At 42.2% G+C, this 19,686-nt stretch overlaps 1 protein-coding gene across 2 annotated transcripts in view; it reads right to left on the bottom strand.

Annotated features, from left to right (window-relative positions):
- Window positions 1-4,975: 4,975 nt before the first annotated feature.
- Window positions 4,976-19,686, bottom strand: part of ephb3a (eph receptor B3a) — a 60,314-nt gene continuing 45,603 nt past the window's right edge. Inside the window, exons 12-16 of one of the 2 annotated variants that reach the window (XR_002919452.2) lie at window positions 16,898-17,113; window positions 14,615-14,764; window positions 11,634-11,827; window positions 6,490-6,586; window positions 4,976-6,414 (exon numbers count right to left, since the gene is read on the bottom strand). Coding sequence is in view for 1 of the 2 variants with exons in the window: in XM_024273825.2 (XP_024129593.1) it covers window positions 6,303-6,414; window positions 11,634-11,827; window positions 14,615-14,764; window positions 16,898-17,113 (672 nt within the window). In the remaining variant the exon portion in view is untranslated. The remainder of the gene's footprint in view (window positions 6,415-6,489; window positions 6,587-11,633; window positions 11,828-14,614; window positions 14,765-16,897; window positions 17,114-19,686) is intronic. The other variant, XM_024273825.2, reaches the window with a different exon arrangement.

Here is a 19,686-nt window from a genome sequence, read left to right as displayed (position 1 = left end):
AATATGAAACTAACTTAACCGCGCTACGTTTTGCTCTGATTCTCCTCTGCCAAGCGCGCTCGTTAAAACCTCTGTGAGACCCGTCGCAGCTGATTTCTCATCTTTAATGGTCCATAATACAATCATGAGGTACTTTCCTTTAGGTTTGCTGACATTTCGCATCACCTTCAAGGTGGAGCAGGAGAAAAAGGTTCCATATGAAGCTCCGCTGTGCTTAATGTCATTGGTGAGCAACTGGAAAGGTTCAGATGTATGGAGCTCAATCGGGGCCATAAAGATTTGAAACCCAAATAAAAAAGCTTAAAAAATTCAAGCTGAAATATTGGTGCTAAAAAAAATAAAAGTATGTGAAAAATTCTGCAATTTTAATTTAAACTTAAGTATTTTCAGCTTCAAATTTTCTGTTTTCAAGTTTCAAAAATTCAATTTCAAATTTTTTTCTGTTTTAATTTTGTTTCTTTACTTTTTAACTATTTTGAATTTGAAATGTTCAGGGTTGAAATCTTTGACCCAGTTCTGATGCATGGGGGCGGGGTTAACACAAAGCACCAATCAAAATCGATGAGGGTGGTAACCTCCATCCTGGTGCATTCACTGACTGGGGACCAGGAAAATTACAGTCAGAAAATGTCTATAATGTCTGTGCTATGGCGCCTTAGAAAGGGGTCATAAATTGGCAGGAAAAGCGACTTAAAGAACAGCGGATCCATCAAACTACTCATCCAAAACACTGTTTTAGCACATTCAAAGCACCGTTTTGTTGTGTCACATACGGACATTAAAAACGCCATTATGCTTGAATAAAATGACTAAACGAGGGTTAATTCCAGTTGTTTGCTTACTGGTTGACACAGTTTCACATTGTAATTTTCTAATGCGGGAATTGTGAGTTCAACTCCGATGGCCCCACATTTAACATTTGATTGACAGCTTCTCTTGAGCCATTTTCACTAGAAAGGAAGTGAACTTCAAACAAGCTCACTCATGAGTAGTTGCCATAGAAAAGTGACTCAGAAAACTCAGACCAATCACAGTCATCTGGCTTCAAATGGCGGTGCCTGTATCACTAAAAAATGGCAACTGAATTGGCTTCATTTTGCTGGAGGTAAGGCATTTTCTATGGGTGAATGTATATAGAGAACTGGGCTTTGTCCAATTCTCTATATACATTCAATATTAATCACTGAAAAAGGGTTAACTGCAGAACAAGCAGGACAGTAGCTCTCCAGGAACAGGGCTGGACATCCCTGATAATTGCTGTGTCCTAATTCCTTTTAAATGGGCAATTTCATGCTACTGCAAAGCTACTTAATCTTAATGTTATACATCATGTCACAAGCATTTATTCATTCATTTCACCAAAAGTTTGAGGTCTCTTTTCCTTTTTTCAAACATAAATCTTTTGGGTGATGACCTCACAGGCCTTTCTCCATCGGTCCACTTGACTAAGACCCAAATCACATTAAGGCAGTTGGGTCAAGGTGTGTCAACAGCATCGCAGGAAGTTGATTGGCTGCTGTCTCTGATTCCACCCTTGAACTATTTTACCAACAGTACTCTGGCCCTGTTAAGACAAAACATGCTTAAAGAACCACTGTCCCAATCTTACGTTCAGGGATGGGTCCAGGGACGGCACAAGAGCAATCTCAGTCAGTTCCTAAAAAGGTATACTTTAGGTCCAGATGGACTCTGGTACTGCCTAACTGGTGTATAAACACAGATCAACTCCCTTTGAGGTCTTTAGATTGAATAACTGTTCAGAGGTGGAACCCACCCTCACATCTATGCATAAACACAAAGATGACTTGAATGACATTTGTAGAAATGACTTTAGAATCAGTCTGCTAAATTAAGAGCAACTATTCCCCCTTTGTGAACTCTACAATCCTATTTACATAAAATGACTCAGCTCACTACAGGAATGCTACAAAAACAAAAAACAAAAACAACAGTTTTCTAGAAGTCTCTGCTTGTTTAAATAAGGAGTTATAGTGAAAATAACTGGACTGCTTTCTGTATGTTCCTGTCTTTTCCTTTTCTTTACTGCTTTTTTGCTTTACCTATGTAACATGTCTTTTGGGAAATATATATTTTTTACGCTATATACCCGCTAGGCATCACAATAAAGGATGTTCTGTTTACTGTCTGCCTGCAGTAAATGTAGAACAGTATTAAAAATGAAGCACACTTATGCTCCCTGTTGTATTTTCACATCCCATTGGTCTAACAGTTAATTTGAGGCACTCATTCACTATTGTATGCCTGACTTATTATTAGTTTAAAAAATTGTAGATTTCTAAATTGGCTTTTTGTCGAATTCATCCATCCATCTACAGAGCCCGCAGTATCATTGTTGGGGTCACAGGGCTGCAGGAGCCAAACCTTGGTGAAGGCAGGGTACGTCTTGAACAGCTCGCCAGTCTGATGCAGGGCCACACAGTCTCACAGGGGCACCAAGGGGCAATTTAGAGACACCAATTAACCTCTGTGACACGCACAGGGAGAACATGTAAACTCCATCATAATGCACCCCACGACAAATCCAGTTTATTGGAATTTTTGTCTTTTAAGTCGTTCTCTATAAAAAAGCAGACTGCATCCAATGCTGAAAATATATAAGTATCTTTAAAAATGTTGATGCTGTCTTTTATGGTTAAAAATGTACATCTTGAGCATCATGACTTCGTAATTTTATTGCTTATAGATCCACCTGCCACAAACCGGCAGACAGCTGGTTCCACGTGCAGCAGGTCTATTAGTTCAGACAGGAATGAAGCACAGCTAAAAGTCCACAAAGCTAAATCAGGGTCAGACAGGCAGACGTCAATCACAAGATGGGATCCTCCCAAAAGAGTCCAGGCGAGGGTGAGGGCAGGCAGCAGGCAATCAGAGATAAAGCAGGATCAGGTAAAAAGAAGATCAGGTCCAGATAGAAACCCTCAGTAATTCAGGTTGGTACAAACAATACTTCGCACTGAATGAGGCTCTATGCTGTATTTAAGTGTCCTGTTGGTGATTGGCAAACGAGAGACAGCTGAGCAGCATCCAGGAACTGTGTTCTGGGGTTGCTGGGAGATGTAGTACAGTCAGTACTATGGAGATGGCTCCCCCCGATGACCAGAGGGAGAGGCAGCTAAACCAAGTCAAACTTTGTCTAATCAGGGACTTGGTAATGATGAATGGATGGTGTCCCTTTTAGTTCCAATGTTTGTGAGTTTTAATTAATTGATCATGAAGGATAAATTAATAATTGCGGGTTGTGGCCCAGCTGAACTATATGAGACCAGGTCTTTTGTATATAGGAACAAACCTGTGAAAGAAAAAGCCTGAAACAAGATTCACAGCATTTGCACCGCTTTGACACTTTGCACTAAGACTCTTTCAACTGTAGGAAGCGGACATGCGCTAGTAAACAACAGAAAAGGAAAAAAAAAGAAGCCCCACCCTGTTTGACTGTTGTGAACATCATAGGCTAAACATGAATTCCACAACTAAAGGTGGGACGAAATGTCGGTATGGCAAATTATCAAGATATTCCAACTCACGAACAATTCCTGGTCCCCTCTTTCTCTTTATTGTTTTTTTAAATAATACCATAGAAGTCCACCAGGGGGTAAGATAGTGAAAGACGCTAAATTAATATATTCTGTTTTAAATTGTTCTAGGAAAAAAATCAGATAAAACAAAAATATATACTTGTTTACAAAATATAATAGCAAGGTCATACATTAATTATTTCAATATTTGCCATATCGTGATACTATCGGTATTGTGAGCTGTGTATCGTGAATTGCATCGTATTGTGAGTTATCCTAGTCCGTTTAACGCATTCTTAAACGCGTAGCTTTACAATTGAAATGATGGACTGGAAATAGATTTAATACCTTGCACAAACTGATGTGCAGCACTATCGACCTCTTTCTCTCTTGACCTCAAAACACATTTTATTGTGCGAGAATGCCAAACTGATCAATAAATGTTGGAGTCTTCTGATGGATGTGAACATTAAAGAGGATCAGCTCATCAGAGGCTGATGATCAACATCTTTCACTTTTCAACAGAAACTTTATTGCTTTAACCCTTTAACACCAGAGCTCCAGTGTTTATGTTCTTTGATTTACTGTATTTTTTTTATTGTTAACACGATCAACGTAATTCCAGTAGATTTTGAAGGAGAAAAGCGGCATGAGCCGCTTTTCTCCTTCAAAATCTACTGGAATTCGTGTGAACGGTTGAAAAGTTACAAAAATGTCTCCATTCTGCTGGTTGTTAGTTTGTGTTACCGCTTTCATGCCCCATTAAAATCCACAAGTAAGTCCTTCTGGATGTGTTCTGTTAGTTGGAAAATCGGCACCATAACAAAACGCTTCGCCTTCAGGTACAGCGGCTCAGACACGGCTCATAAATGCCACAGGTCTCCGCGCCGAACCGATGGCGAACATCCCATGAAGACAGCACAGATGATTAGAGAACATGAAAACGCCTCCCGCCTGCCCCCCTCCGTTGGTGGATTAGAGGCTGCAGAGTGAGCAACCAGTCAGAGATGGTTAAGCTTGATCCCTCCGCCTTACCTCTCCCCTTGGATGCACAGGCTTCCTCTCAGTCCGCGCAAAACGGAGTGTGACAGCTTCACTCATCTGCACTGGATGGAGAGACACGCTCTGTGTCCTGGCTGACAGATTAAAGCCAAACAACACTGACATTTGGTGAAAAGCCAGATTAACTTTGCCTCCTTGAAGCCTCTCCAGCAGCAACAGACACTGAAATCCCCAGAATAGTCCCGTGGTCTTGCTAATTGGAGAGTTACTTGGGCCAGGCTTTGATTAATCTAAAATCTTAATGAGTTCACCCAAAGCTGCTGTGATATTCCGACTGAGGAGGTAAAACACTCTTCTTTTCATCCCGCGGCAGCGTCAGAGGAGACCTGGAACTTCAGCCTGGTGAACCCGCCGAGAAATCAAAGAGAATCCCAGAGTCTGTTTAATAATTTATTTGCATATGATTATCGTAAAAATACTGAAAGAGAAATGCTTATCTTTGTTCTAGTTCTCTCAACTTCCTTTTTTTTTATTTTTACAATCTAATACACCTTTAATTGCACAGGAAAAAACGCTGCCCCTACCAGACACATTTCTTCTTTCACATAGTGGACACTTCCAGGTTTGTTTAAATGTCATTTCTTCATGAGTCGGCGCCGCAACAACGGAAACCCAACAAGCATATAAACAAGGGTCATAGACATGTCAGAAAGCTGGACTGTGCGGCGCAAATTTCCCCCATACAAATATATTATTTACAGGAAGCTGTTTTTGAATAAGAACCGCCTCAACAGCCCATGTTCTTCAAGAAAAGTGACTCGTTTTACACTTTTATTTGCAGATTACCTTTCCGTTTTTCAGTCCTTTTACATTCCTACTTTATTTTTTTTTTTTTGTAAAAGCATTTTTCGTCCAAATCTTTCTCAGCTCTTTCATTCAAGTCTGTCCGGATCCTACTAAAGGAAACAAGCATTATAATATAAAAGTTAAGCCCAGGTAAAAAAAAACAGAACAAATAATATTTCTTTCTGAACAGATAAGTTAGCATTCAAAACAAGGAGTATATAAATGGAGCTCTATTAAGAAAAACCCGTCCCTAAAAGCCCAAAAACATCTGAATGAAACTACTTATCGGTACTTTTCTCGGGAAGCAGTTTCCATTTTGGCATGCACGTAACGTGTCCTGCACAGTGTCATTTACCCCCCCTCTAATCATCAATCCAAAGGAGGGGGCGTGTTAAGACTGGGATGCTTTGTACAGATTTCTCGCATCTCCCGGTACATGTGGAAGACAGTATTTCAAAGGAAGCAGAAGAACTTTTTTTTTTCTTTTTCTCTAAATAAGCAGACAAAAAAAAAGAAAAAAAAACATATTTGGTCAAGTTAGGGGAAAAAAGTGTAGATTGAAGCTGTTTTGGGAGTTTGACTTTGAGCAAATGTTTTGCTCCATCTTGGCACTGTTGAGGCTGAAGAGAAGACTGATTCCCCCAACCAGCAGAAAACACATGCAGGCATGCAAACACAACCTGAGAGGGAGCAAAAAAGAAGTTTGGCTTCATGTCAACAGTCACAAATCCACAAGTGTCAAGTAATGAAAGACACACACTGCGATGGGAGGAAGTTCTCTTTGTACAGATGTTCAGTCTCCAGTGGGAAAGAAATCTCCAAAGCGGCTTGCTTCTTCTCCATCCTCCATTTTTTTTTTGTTTACATTTTACATCTCTGTGTCAGAGTTTGTTTATTTTTCTTCTGGTTTTGCAGCCGTCACACTCTGATCGGGAGAGTTTGGCTCATCTGCTGGCGGATGATTTCCTGACTGTTGTCCAGGCTCTTCCTGTTGTTTCCCGGCAGCGTTCCCCCCAGCCGCAGCAGGTCCCTGCCAACACAACGCCACACAGGTCAGCAGCAGGCCCCGCCAGCACTTTAAACAAAAGCCACACGTCATTATTACCCTGCCGAGCGCTCTCACTGAAGGTGGGTGAAGGTGTAATCCATCTCAGTGTCAGTGGAGCTCAGCTGTGCAGAGTCCACACACTTAGATCTCATGGCTGCAGAAGATAAACACAGCACCATGGGAATACGCTCAAAACTGCTGATCTGGACTTTCATCTCCTATAAACAACTCAAAAGCCGGGCCGAATCTATTCATCACGTCCCCCGTTTTAATAAAAGTTCAACATATTTCTCCGCGTCCTTTTGTTCCCCGGCCAGTGTCCTTGTTTTCCAGGCCCCGGTGGCTGGAGATGCTCCGCAGATAACCGCCGCGCCTCATATCCTCCTTCTCCATCCCCTTATCTGGCCCAGCAGCCCCGCGGCGGCCAATAGCAGGTGAGCGGCGGCGAGCCTCAGACTCTCTGTGCCGCTCCACCCATCAGTCTCTGTTGTTTCGCACAGCCGATGCCATAAATTAATCACTGTCATCAGCCTGCTACGACGGCGGAACATGAATCCACACGCTCATATCCCTTTCTTATTCGCCCGTCGACGTGCCGGGCGCGCCCTCCCCCTGATGCATTAAAAAGCTCATTAGCAACCTAATTAAACACATTCCTCTCTTTTAGCTTCTCCTCGATCTCCCTTATTACTCACACTTCATCACCTCCTGCTTTTCCACATCAGCAGCTCGGGCTGCTGTCGGCCCTATCACCTACATTCCAGCATCCAGCCAAGTAAAGGGGGAATTAAAGTCAGGTCAGCCATTACATTTCCACACACAATTAGCCTCACTGAGGCCAAATCCTGGCAGAGGAATTACCCTTGGGGCTCTGTGTTAGCATGAAACTGGGAGCCAAGGAACTGACTCCACACCAGGCTGAATTCTGCCTAATGTGGAACTGGGTTGGAGACCCTGCAAGGAATCTTTATTCATTATACATCAGAGGATCCGGGATCTCAGGACTGAATTCCAGGCTAGAAAAACTCTAAACAAGCAAGTCGGTAAGCTGGAGTGCTTGGATTCATCGCGCTCAAAGCTGAAAACAACTCCTCCAGGCGAGGACAGCCGCCTCTGAATAAGTCGACTCTTCTGCCTCCACAAACGGCAGACTTTGAGGCAGACATCTGTCTGGCAGCGAAACCCTTCAGCACAAAGAGCTTTCCTCCAACTGAAGGCATAAAACAAACCAGACCCAACAAGCATCATCCTTGTTGTGTTTCTCTTTAGGCCACAAGTACATGTTTTCTCAGACTGTGACATCTTTTTCACAACAGCCTAAAGGAACAACAACCGGCTGCCTGTGACGACGGCTCCGTCCCACAGCTGTTCCAGTAATAGAGGCCATTTCACACCAGGTGACAGGGAGGGAAAGTCAAGTTTAAAAAAAAGCCGCACAAATGGGGAATTGTTTCAGGAAAGGGGAGGCTACAGTCACAACGGCCTCCGCACGATGGGGAAGCACCGGCAGATTCATCGAGATGTCATGCTGCTGTGCGATTTTTTATTAATTGGGGGTGTGGTCATGAATGTAGACGCTGGCAGTCAGTTGCCCACTTTTTATACACCCCTGAGTTACCAGGTGACTGGTGGCATTTGATATGGACGGCTGGCGTCCAGAGACGTTTATACATCATCCAGTCTGTCTGTGGCCACCCAGCTGTAGCCTGAACCATTAAACCAACACATTCTCACTCCCAAGTCATCACATATTGATGTTTGGTTAAGGCCCCCTCCGCTTGACTTTTTGCAGTTTTGGGTCTCCCCAAATTGTTGTTTTTTGACGTGCTGGCTGTTCGTAAAATAAAGGCTCCACAACCCTCGGGTGGCAGTACCAGATGGATTACCGGATGCGCACTGGTCCTCAGAACGCGTCCAGTACTGGTATCCTAACCTTAAACCGGTATTGGATCACTTCTGGTACCACATCCAGTTCGAGCCTGGTACCATGTCTGGTACCGGTTTGGGTCAGATACCGCATCTGGTCCAGTGTCATGTTAGGGTTTGGGTAATGGTAACGGGTTTGGGTACCGTTGCACTATGCTCAGTTCTGACTTGCGGACCCGTGATTCAATGGGAACAGTCAGCACGTCAAAAAAGACGAGTTGGGAACACCCAAAACATAAAAAAGTGACGCGGAGGAAGCCGTCAGTATGTGACAACTTGGAGATGAGAATGTGTTGATTAAACAGAACCTAGCCATACCTCTTGTGCCTCGTTTCCACTTAATGGTACAAACCAGACCAGACCACTTGTGGCCGGTTTAGAATGGTCCGGGCAATTCAAGTGAGCGTTTCCATTGAGTGTCGGAACATCAAAGCGCAGGCAGAGTGTAGACCGATGACGTAGCCGTGGATCAAAACGGTGCGACTACAGCAAAAGTGAATCAGCTGACTCAGAAACAGACGGGAAATTAAAAAGATAACCGCGGAGGAGAATTAGAATCCGGAATAGGTGTTTATTATGGATGAAGCCGGCCTCTATGCTTCAGAACAGTCTATTGTTCTGATTTAAAAAGAAAAAAAAAACTGTTCATGTTGAGCAGTACTCCAATGTTCTTCAATAAATGCTATATAAAGCACGATCAGAAGGGATTTTGAGGAGTATGGATCAGTAACGGACACTCTTCGGTTATGGGGCTCGGGTGAGATGGAAACAGGGGAGAGGGGTTTCCGTATTCGTGGATTCGACATGTCTCCGGTCCCCAACCCCCATGAATATGGGGGATTACTGGGATTTGGGGGACAAAGAAGAAAACAACCGTAAAGAGGACAAAACTTTCGGTTTGGATCTTAATTTGGGAATAGTGCTGATCGGACGCTTGCTATTGTTGCAATACCTTTCCGCCAATGGGTTACACTGTGTAACGACAGAAGCTCCGCCCTAACGGGTCTATTCCATTTTTCTATAGCCCTACGACCAACGGGGGACCAGAAATAGTACCAGACGGTCCTGCTTAACGGATCCATTTTGAGAACAAACCGCTCAGTGGGAGTGAGACTTAGACCGTAGTCTAAGTGGGAGCAGGTTCATGGTCAGCTATAAACCCTTTTTTTAAATACAAATGACTTTAAGTAGACTAAAAGCGGTTCTCCAAAAGACACCATCAATATATCTGTTCAAAAACAACCCTTAGCAAATCTTTGCTGCATTTTTAAAATAATTCCAGTTTGATGATAAACAGAGTTCTTTGTGGGTGATTTTTGGGTGATTGACAGGTGTTTGAAAACCTGTCCACCCACACTTTTCCATCAACTCACTTTAAAATCTTTGAAAGACAGATTTCATGCAAAAATCAATGCAAAAAAAGGGACAAAAGTACAGGGACACACCTCTTAATCATTCAACGTTAACAAAATCTAATCCTTGCTACGATAGAACCTGTAGGGAAATGTGGTTTCTGTTTTGTACCGTCTTATACTGTGCGGTTTGTGTTCCGTATTTATAGTAAAGCCATTTTCACTGATACTTTCTGCACAGATGAATCCTGTGCATCTCAACTTTTAACACCTTATGCCTTTTTTTGTTTGACATTATTCTTTCTTCTGCAAAGGTTGCTTCTCTTTTTTATTTTGTTGACTTTAGACTTAATTAAGAACTAAGAATAGAAACAAATGTTCCATTTTGATTTAAATGACAAACTGAATGACAATAAAGCCCCTCTAATCCTTAAATCTCTTCTGCAAATATGTTCTGTGGAGCCACAAAGTCAGAAAGGCGACTTTGGATTTGGTAGATTTCATGAATTCTTTTTCTGTCTGACTGACTGAAATGAGCTATCTGTTGGTAGCAGGGGTATCATGGTGTGGGGCTGTTTTTAGGGGATACCCCTGTATTTGCCTTTTCTAACTATATCAGTGTCTGATCAGTCTCATACATCCCAACTTACTGATGATTACCTGAGTCATATGTTCAACCAATTACCTTTGCACTCAGATATTTGATATTAATGGATAAATCTGAAATTCTCAACAAATCTACCAATCAGAGACTCGTGAGCCTTCAAGCTCAGTCACAGAGACATACAGAAAGTGCTGTCAGTCACGTTCACGCTCTCAGTACTGGGAGAATCTTTGAATAATCTCATGAACCCAGACATGGAGATGTGATTACCACATGAACTCTTCATAATAAATACACCTGATCTCTCAGCATTATCCCTGTCTTCCATACACTGGAAGTGAGATATGCACAGACACCGCTCCATGTAGCAATCAGGCCTAAAAACATTAGCTGGTAGCTCCTCCCACACACTGCTGCAGTGTCATGCTGGAACACATTTTTGGCAGTAAGCGAGCAGTGAATTCGGTGAAGGAGCGGTGGCTGAATCAAATTTGTTGTGCGAATTGCGCCCGGTGTGAATAGCATAAGGCAAGACCCTTCACACTACTTTCAATTATGTCGCCACAAGGAAGGCATAAGTCTTGGTCTTCCTAGTCCGGATAAAATGCTACTAAACCAAATTGTGCGGATTAGCTTTTACTGCTGAAAGGTGTACAGACATATCTGCATAAAGTCTTGGTTATATGCTTGCCAAGACAAAAGAACTTAGATTGTACCTTGTTTATGATTGGTGGAAGGAGGATGATGGTAGGGGGTTCAGAGGCTGGGCTTTGGTAACTCCTGTTTAACAAGAGATTTCGGAAAATTGGACAGACCCCTTTCCCGTTCCTGGACAAAGGTCCATGAAGACATTGATATGAGCGTTTGGTGTGGAGGAACTTGACCCGATTGGTTTTACACATGATCTGGGTAATCATCAGTCTTGATCTCTACCTGATAAAACTTCCTTTGGATGAATTGTAGCAAAGATTGAGAATCAGGTCTTCTTGAGCGACATCAGTTTTTGACCTTACAAGTGTGCCTCCTACAAACACACCACTAAACCTGTAAAAAGCTACAAGAGCTGCTATAGCTTCAAGGAGTGGATCAAACTCATGTTGAACCCTATAGCTTATAAATGGAAGGTCACACAAGTTCATAAATGTGAAAATAGAGTCTACATGTCTATTAAGACTGACATTCGAGAGTCCTTATAAGATAAAGCTTTTGAAGAAAACTGGATAGACAGATTCCCTTCACTTCAAATAAAAAAACTCTTTAATAAATGGTCTCTTGTCCCAGTACTTTTGTCCAAAAACAGTGACCATAAGCGTGCTCACCCTGAGTAGCTGCTGGTCACCACCTTAAGGCTGGCGGCGTTACGGAGCAGCTTGTCCAAGGTGCTGACGATGCGGGAGAATTTGGGCCTCAGGTTCCTCTCCTTCATCCAGCACTCCAGCATCAGTTGGTGCAACACCATGGGACAGTCCATGGGCGGGGGCAACCGGTAGTCCTGCTCTACTGCAGTCATGACCTGAGGAACAGGAAGTGGTTGTGAAAATTGTTTGACAGATTGGTAACATGGTTAAACACGTTCAGCCTATGCAAGTCACAATAGGTGCAAATACTTTAATTAGAATAAAACTAATATAAACCAAATTAAAATGGGTAAATATTTGTATAGATAAAAATACTGTAAAAAGAGCAGTGAAAAGGTTGATTGAATCTTATATAAATATAGTAATATCTTGTAAAATATCTTTACCCTGTTAATGTAGGTCTCAGAGAAAATGCCATCTCAGTTTAGTCAAGGAAAAAAACAAAAAGCAATCTCATGTAAGTCCCAACAAATAAAATTGTTTTAGATTGAATCCAGTTATGCTAAATGATGCTTACATTCAATATAATCAATTTTAATCCACTTTTATTTCAATCATTGGAGTCTGGTTAAATCCACTTATTGTTGCAGATTGTTGTAATCCAGTTAATTCCAGTTAAATGTAACTATTTAATTCCAACAAGCTCATGAAAATAAGCAGATGATGGAACCTGAACTTTGATTAAGCTTCTACTACAAGATGACTATAAGTACTATAAGATGTTTTATTGGCATTTTGCTACAATAAATGCTTTATTTTACTAACTATACGTTTTAAGACTTGAGATTACAGCTAAAGACATGAGACTTGATCTGGATTCATCACCAAAGAAGTTCACTGCGCCCTTGGCCACGCAGATACACTGTAAGTGCTTGTGTGTGTTTTTTTTTAGACTTCTGCGTTCAAAATGTTTGCATTCACACGTCGCTATGTGAGTTTCTACAACCATTTTTATGCTCCAGAAACAAAAACGCAACTATTGAACCAGATAAACGTTGACCAATCAGCTAAAAGCAATATTTTACTATAAAACACTGCTTTTGGAATTAATAACTCCCAAGTTCTGTGTAAAACCTTGAGTGTCCCAGGCACTTCCGTTTGGTATTTCATTGATGTTTTTGGTCATTTTCTGTTTTGAGTTGACAGTCACACCAGGTTCATAATCATCTCATCTCAGTCCAGGTGAGGGTCAGGGCAGGCAGCCGGCAATCAGGCAACAGAAGATCAGGTCCAGATAGAAATGCTCAGTAATGCCGGGGTGGCAAAAAACAATACTTCGCACTGAGTGAGGCTCTTTGCAGTGTTTAAGTGTCCTGTGAGTCCTTGGACAATGACAGACAGCTGTGCGGCATCCAGAAATGGTGCACTGGGGTTTCTGGGAGATGAAGTGCATTCAGTACTCTAGAGATGGCTGCTGTTAGTGACCAGAGGGCGAGACAGAGCTCCGACTCCTGACAGATACTGGTAATCGGCAAGTGAAATAGCTAGAAATCCAATGGGTTGGTGGATCCTGAGGACCAGAGTTGGCAGCTGTGGATCCACAATGATACTGGCACAACAGTAGTGTTGTCAGAAATAGGAGAGAAAGCTAATTACTGGATCCATCCATCATGACAGTTTCATAGATGATGTTCTGCTTTGACTATAGAGCAACGATAAATGCATCAGAGTGCCTGCAGCTGACTTCAACATGTCAGGCGTGAAAAGATTTTCTGAAATGTCAACAAACTTGCTGTTCGCATGAAAAGCAGAAGTGATGCATAGCAAATACATGATCAAGATACAGATATCGTGTTATACTAGTGAATATTTGTGAGAGTCAACAGAAAGTTGAGATATAGTCAACTCACTTTTCCCTACACGAGCCCGTCCTTTCTCTGCCTGCTTCATGATCGTCTTTAGTCTTCCTCAGTTTTGTGGTCGAAGACTCGCCCATAACTGTATTATGTCCTGCGTTTGACAGCTTCTCTGCTCGCGCTGTCACACATTCCAGGCCTCCTTTCAGTGTCTACCACAAACTATAAAGAAACATAATCTTAAATCTGTCACTTCAAAACTGCCCTGACTGACAGGAGAAACAATAAGTGCAGGAAAATGAAAAAAACACGTAGGCTCATTGATTTGATTTTACCTAGCAACTGCAGTTGCTTCGGTAAGCTCCGGTTTAAACTCCCCGCAACAATAAAAATCTGCTATTTGAGAACAATAAATCTTTCCGCTGCTCTCCTCTTCCCCTTTGATTTTGTGTCGTTCTTTTTTTTCTTCCAGCCGGCAAGTACCTCTGTTTATATCTCCGATTTGTTGACTGTGTTGCTTATTGAGCGATGACTGTGGCACAAAGGCTACAGGGAACAATAGGAGGCCTGTACTTTGATGTTTTCATTACTGCATGTGGGTTTTCGTGTGAAAGTTATACATACATTACTGCCATTTTTCATTTCCACTCCTTTTTTCGCTGCTTTATTGCTACCCCGCTTTACACGTCTCCGTTTGAAGCACAATACAGAGCACAAATTCCTGGGAGACTTAGGTGGAGGTGTACAGTACACACCGCTTCAGTACTTTGTGCGGCGAGGGAAAAGCTCAGAGATTTCTGTTTTCTTTTCCTGCAAGCTCAGTGCTGTAGTAACAATGCCTGTGCAGGGCAGATAGCCTACAGGTACCGAGGCCCATAAAAAGCCCTTCCTGCCAACGCCTCACTGATGGTGAAGAGGGAGCTTTTGCAGTATGGATTTGTAAGGGGGAGGGAAAGCTGTAAAGACGCTGGTAAAAGAAAAAAAAAAGTAGAACACAGACGCACAGCTGCAAAGGCATCTGCAGCGGGAAGATAAAGGCGGCAGAGCGCGCCGAGGTCCGGCACACTGGAAACCAGAGCGGCTTACAGCCCAAACGCAACCCAGCGGGGTTCGCCCTGAAGATGCACGCGTGGAAAATAAACTCACATCCTGGTTACTCATGTCCCAGTAAGGCCTTTCTCCGTAGGACACCACCTCCCACATGACGATGCCGTAACTCCACACATCACTGGCGGTGGTGAACTTCCTGAAGGCGATGGCTTCGGGCGCCGTCCACCGAATGGGAATTTTTCCTCCCTGATCGCAGAAAAGCACATGTATTTAGACAGGAAAACAAAGGATTAGCTGCAGAAAGTTTCATTATAAGTGCAAACACATCATATTTATTTAAAGTAATGTGCAGAAAATCAGTTAGAGGTCAATTCTGTCTGTCATTTTGTTTCCTTGGTGCTTTTTAATGGCAAAACATCCATTATTCAGGTAACATACAGCAATAAAATCTTTTTTTTAAGTGGACTTTTTATTTTAATATGTCCAGCTTCATATTTCCTGTTTTGAATCATACCTGAACTTGATTTGATTCAGCTCAAAGTACTTAAAAATGTAAAAAATAAAAACTCTTCTGAAGGACAGTGGACTTCATTTGATCTGGGTTCCAACTCAAAGTCCCACTCCGTTCATCTTTTCATCTTTTGTCAAAGTGTTCCCAGAGGTCTTTTAATTAGGATTTTTAGCAACAAAAAAAAAATCATATAACCTGTGTATTTTTCTAGATCATAGTTTCTGCAGAGCAGCATGAGTTCATTAGAAATTTGCCTCTAGGTTGTGGGTGAGATCGTTGGCGTGGAACAACCCCGCCCCCTTTCCCCTCTACATTGCTGAAAGCTTGGAGCTTGTGGTCGTTTTTCTATGTCACAAAAACGATCTTTTGTCCAACAGCATTTTTTCACCTGCTCTAAATTCACAATTTTGCATAAAGAAAGAAATACTCAGAAATGCAACTTGAATTTCTTAATATATTTCCGCCATAATCAGAAAATTACCACAGGAACATGTTAAAAACACATTTTCTTTATTGGAGTGAGTCTTTAAAAACCCAACCCAGTGAAAATGTAGCTGAAATTGCAATTCTGAGCATTTATTTATTCAAATCATTAAATCACTGCTATTTGAAAAAGCTTAGCAGCGATGTAGGAGCTACAATTGGCGGGTCTAAAGCTCCCATCTCCACCACATTCCGATTCATCGACTTGCAAACAAATAGCTCCATTGCTGTCTTTATTTTCTTCACCTAAGCTAGCATTTGACTCAAAACTCTACAGCTGCATAGCTCCATCATTCCTCTCTATTTTTATTGCACCAGTAATGTTATATTGGGGCTGTGAGGGGCTGTAAGAAAGAGTGTAAATGGATAGAAGATGGGAAATGGGGGCGGGGCTTACTTCCCGCCTAACGATTCCACCCACTACTCAGAGGTGAATTTCTAATGAACTACTGCCGCTTTGTAGAAACTATGTCCTAGAAAACAACAGGTTTTTTGGTTTTGTGTAATCATACTTAAAAGACCAAGTAGAATGTTTTCACAATAGATCAAAAGATGATCGGAGTGGAACTTTAAGCAGATTAAACCTGCCTGGAAACGTCATCCACTTGTAACATTTATTTGGGTTTTCCTGAAATGTACAGAATTTAAAAAAGTCTTGCTTGTCCTCCAAACATTATGAACTGTATTTTTCAGACCAATGAAAAATTCAATAAATTTAGTTATTTCAAATGAGTTTTGATTAATTTTTAAGAATGTTCTTTATGTAGTAGATTTCTCCTATGCTTCATGAAGCTAAAAAAGTATCAGTGCGTTACAGTAGTTGAAGCATGCAAATATTATTGGTGTACTGTTCTGTCATTATGATTTGACTTCTAAGATTTAATGTCTGCTCTTGGTCCCATATTTTGTTGAAATTTTTTTTCCAAATGTGCGACTTATATATGATTTTTTTTTTTATTCTTTATTATGCATTTCTTTGTGACTCATATTATGGAGCAACTTACAGTCTGAAAAATACAGCACAGACAAATACCTTGCTCTCCTAACTCTACCCACAAGACAAAGCCCCAATCTTCTCATCATTTGTTTTTTAGAATCTTTCTTTTCTTCTGGCTCTCTTTGTAGAGTATATGTTTTGTTTTTCAACTAAAGCAATTTCAATTTTGATTTGGTTATTATTTATTCTGGTTACCCTGGTTCAGTCATTGATTCTGCTTTGGATTTTTTTGTTGGTTTCAGTCAAATTTGTTAGTTTATTAAAGTTTAAAAGCCTTCGTGTCTTGTATTTTTTTCGGGAACATCATCACATATGGTTGAGCTTGTGATCGAAACCATTTGTGACAAACGGTCTGCATGAACGACCTGCGCGCTCCGATGTGACTCACCAGCGAGCTTGTGTAAGTGGGGTCGGCGGAAGTGTCGTCCAGGAAGCGCGACAGGCCAAAATCGGAGACCTTGCAGACCAAGTTGCTGTTCACCAGGATGTTCCGGGCGGCGAGGTCTCTGTGCACGTAGTTCATGTCCGACAGGTACTTCATCCCGGCGGCGATGCCGCGCAGCATCCCCACCAGCTGCGTCATGGTGAAGCGCCCGTCGTTCAGCTGCCAGGGAGAGGAGGATGTGAGCTGTATGCGTGAGTGTGTTTGGGGGTGTAACCGCCACTGAAGCCACATAAACATGACATGTGTCATAATGCTTCACAGCTGCTACTGACAGCTGACCTTTTCACATATGCAGTCCGATGAGCTGATTAATTAGACTCTTTACAGTCGCACTAACCCTATCAAGCCTCAATACTCACTCAACAGGATAACAGGCAAAACTACACCTTCTGACGGACATATATACTCTCTGCAGGCTCAGACTGTTGACAGAAACTCTTTCATGCAAACCCAGAAAACACCTGTCAACTAAATTACAATGCTATGTGGCTCGAGGGCAGATTTCCTTGTTGGAAATTCCTTCATTCGCCGGATTCTCTGCCATTCTGTTAACATTTGAGGAGCATGAAACAAATTCCAGATCAAGGCTTTCAGGGTTCATTTTACAATTCTCCACATTAGCGAGGCGTGCCACAACCTGGAGATTGTAATAAATCAGCAGCGCGACCTGCAGAAGGATCGCGGGCCCTGATGAGAGCTGAGACGAATCAATGGAACGTCAATATGCAATTAAAGAAAAATGGCGAGAACTTTCTGCTAAAACCGCGTGAAGCTACGCTGGGAGGTTTTTCTCCCGTGACCTGAATATCTAATGCCAGCCAAATATCTAGTGGGAGAGAGAAGAAATGAAACATAATCATTGAACACTTCACAGCCAGAAAGCAGAGGACTCAAGATGTGAGATGACAAAAACTGTAAACACTCTGCTTTGTAGGCTGCACACTCCAGTGACATCCGACGGCCAAACAAGCCAGGATGGATGGATGTTTGGAGGGGGAGGCCTTCAAAAGCTGCACTGGCATGCATGAATGTGTGTTATTTCTGGATATCTGCTGAAGCCTGTGCACGTGCGCAGTTGGAAGTGTCGCCGTTCCCCTCCAGGAAGTCCATCTCCTCATGTGCGTGACGCACTCGGACAGTACGCGAAGTCGATAGTTTTCTCGTCAGAGGAGAACTCCGAGTTCCTCTGAGTCACAGCTAAAGCGAGAGCGGCGGAGGTGATGAGAGCCCGGAGCCCGCAGCTTCTCTTTGGTATTTGAGGCCAGCTGGCTGAGAGGAGGGAGTGAGAGGGAGGCGAAAAGCTCCGGCTGGACCACGAGAGCCCAGGCCACTCATGATTGTTTTCATTAGCCGCTCTAGAGATGAGGATCTTCTCAAAAATATGAAAGCCTGTCATGAAAGTATGATGCTAAGAATCTTAGGGTGTATTCAGACTACAAAAATTATTTGTTCTGGACTGAGTCAGCTTAATTTGGTCTGGATCGAATTCTAAACCTAGTGTTTGGTCTGTATTCAGACCAGGATCTCTGTTCTGGATCAAAGCTTGTAAACAAAACCACATGACTAAAGATCTCTTCTGTCATTGGCTAACAATTACAGGGGCGGGGCAAAACAGAAAGATTGAGATGCTGCACTTTGCAAATACTTGTCAAGATTGTTCACTTATTCAACCTAAGCTACAGTGGCTCTTTGGTCCAGTTAAGCCTCAATTCTACTGAGCGGTCCGGTACGGGAGGAGTAGTACGGGATGGATCAGTTCATTCTGGCGACCGTTTTCGCAAAATTAAGCCTCGTTTTCACTAAGCGGTTTGTTTTATGTGTGATGTAGACCGCTAACGTGTAATTCCGTCATTATAGTGCGACGACTAGAAAAGCAACAACAAAGGAGGTCATCCAGCAACTCGACTTTTTGTACATCTTGTGGAAAAGCAATTTAATTTTGTTTGAAAAAATATTGCGGGCAGCTTAGAAGAATACCGCCGTAAAGACGAAAACCGAATCGCTAGCTTTGAGCTATATTGGTGCTTTCTAACGTTGTATTCACTTTCTGCCAATTAGCGGGTGGCTACAACGACTCCGCCCCAACCGTCCCGTTCTGTTTTTCTATCAGACTGGACCGTAGTGTAGCGGACTGCTCAGTGAAAATTAGGCTTTATTTCGCTCCCGGAGTGGATCAGATTCAGACTGAGAAATCTCAGAACAAACCAGAGCTCAGTATAATTGGAACTGAACTGAGGCCACCTCGAAAATAAGTCAGAGAGCGATTCCTGGTGCTGGACCAGGGTCAACTTGTGCATATTTAGACAGAAAATTTGTTCTGGATAATCGAGGGAAACAAACTCTGGTTCACTTCAAGTGGACTAAATATCTCCAGTCTGAAAACACCCTTGTATGATCAAATAAACCTGCCATATTCCAAAAATAATTAAATATAGCGATGATTTAATTATAAAACCCAAGACTTTAGAAGAACCGCATGATGAAATTGAAGAGAAACTAGAGAAATGTACTGTCTAAGGCACCAACACGCTCCAAATGTCGGTTCTTGAACGTCCATGGTATTCACACTGGACAAGCAAGGATGGGCTTCAGCTTCTTTTCCTTTTTTCTACTGTTTACTAGCTCAGTTCCACACTACCTACATTCAGATCAGGCTAAGTCTAAAATCTCGTCAGTCTCGTTTCAGACTTTTTCATTCACAGCTCTATTGCGATTTATGAAAGATTTAGTGT

The sequence above is a fragment of the Oryzias melastigma genome, linkage group LG17 (assembly GCF_002922805.2).
Source record: "Oryzias melastigma strain HK-1 linkage group LG17, ASM292280v2, whole genome shotgun sequence".
Lineage (NCBI taxonomy): Eukaryota > Metazoa > Chordata > Actinopteri > Beloniformes > Adrianichthyidae > Oryzias > Oryzias melastigma.
This window is presented reverse-complemented; position numbering and strand designations above follow the sequence as displayed.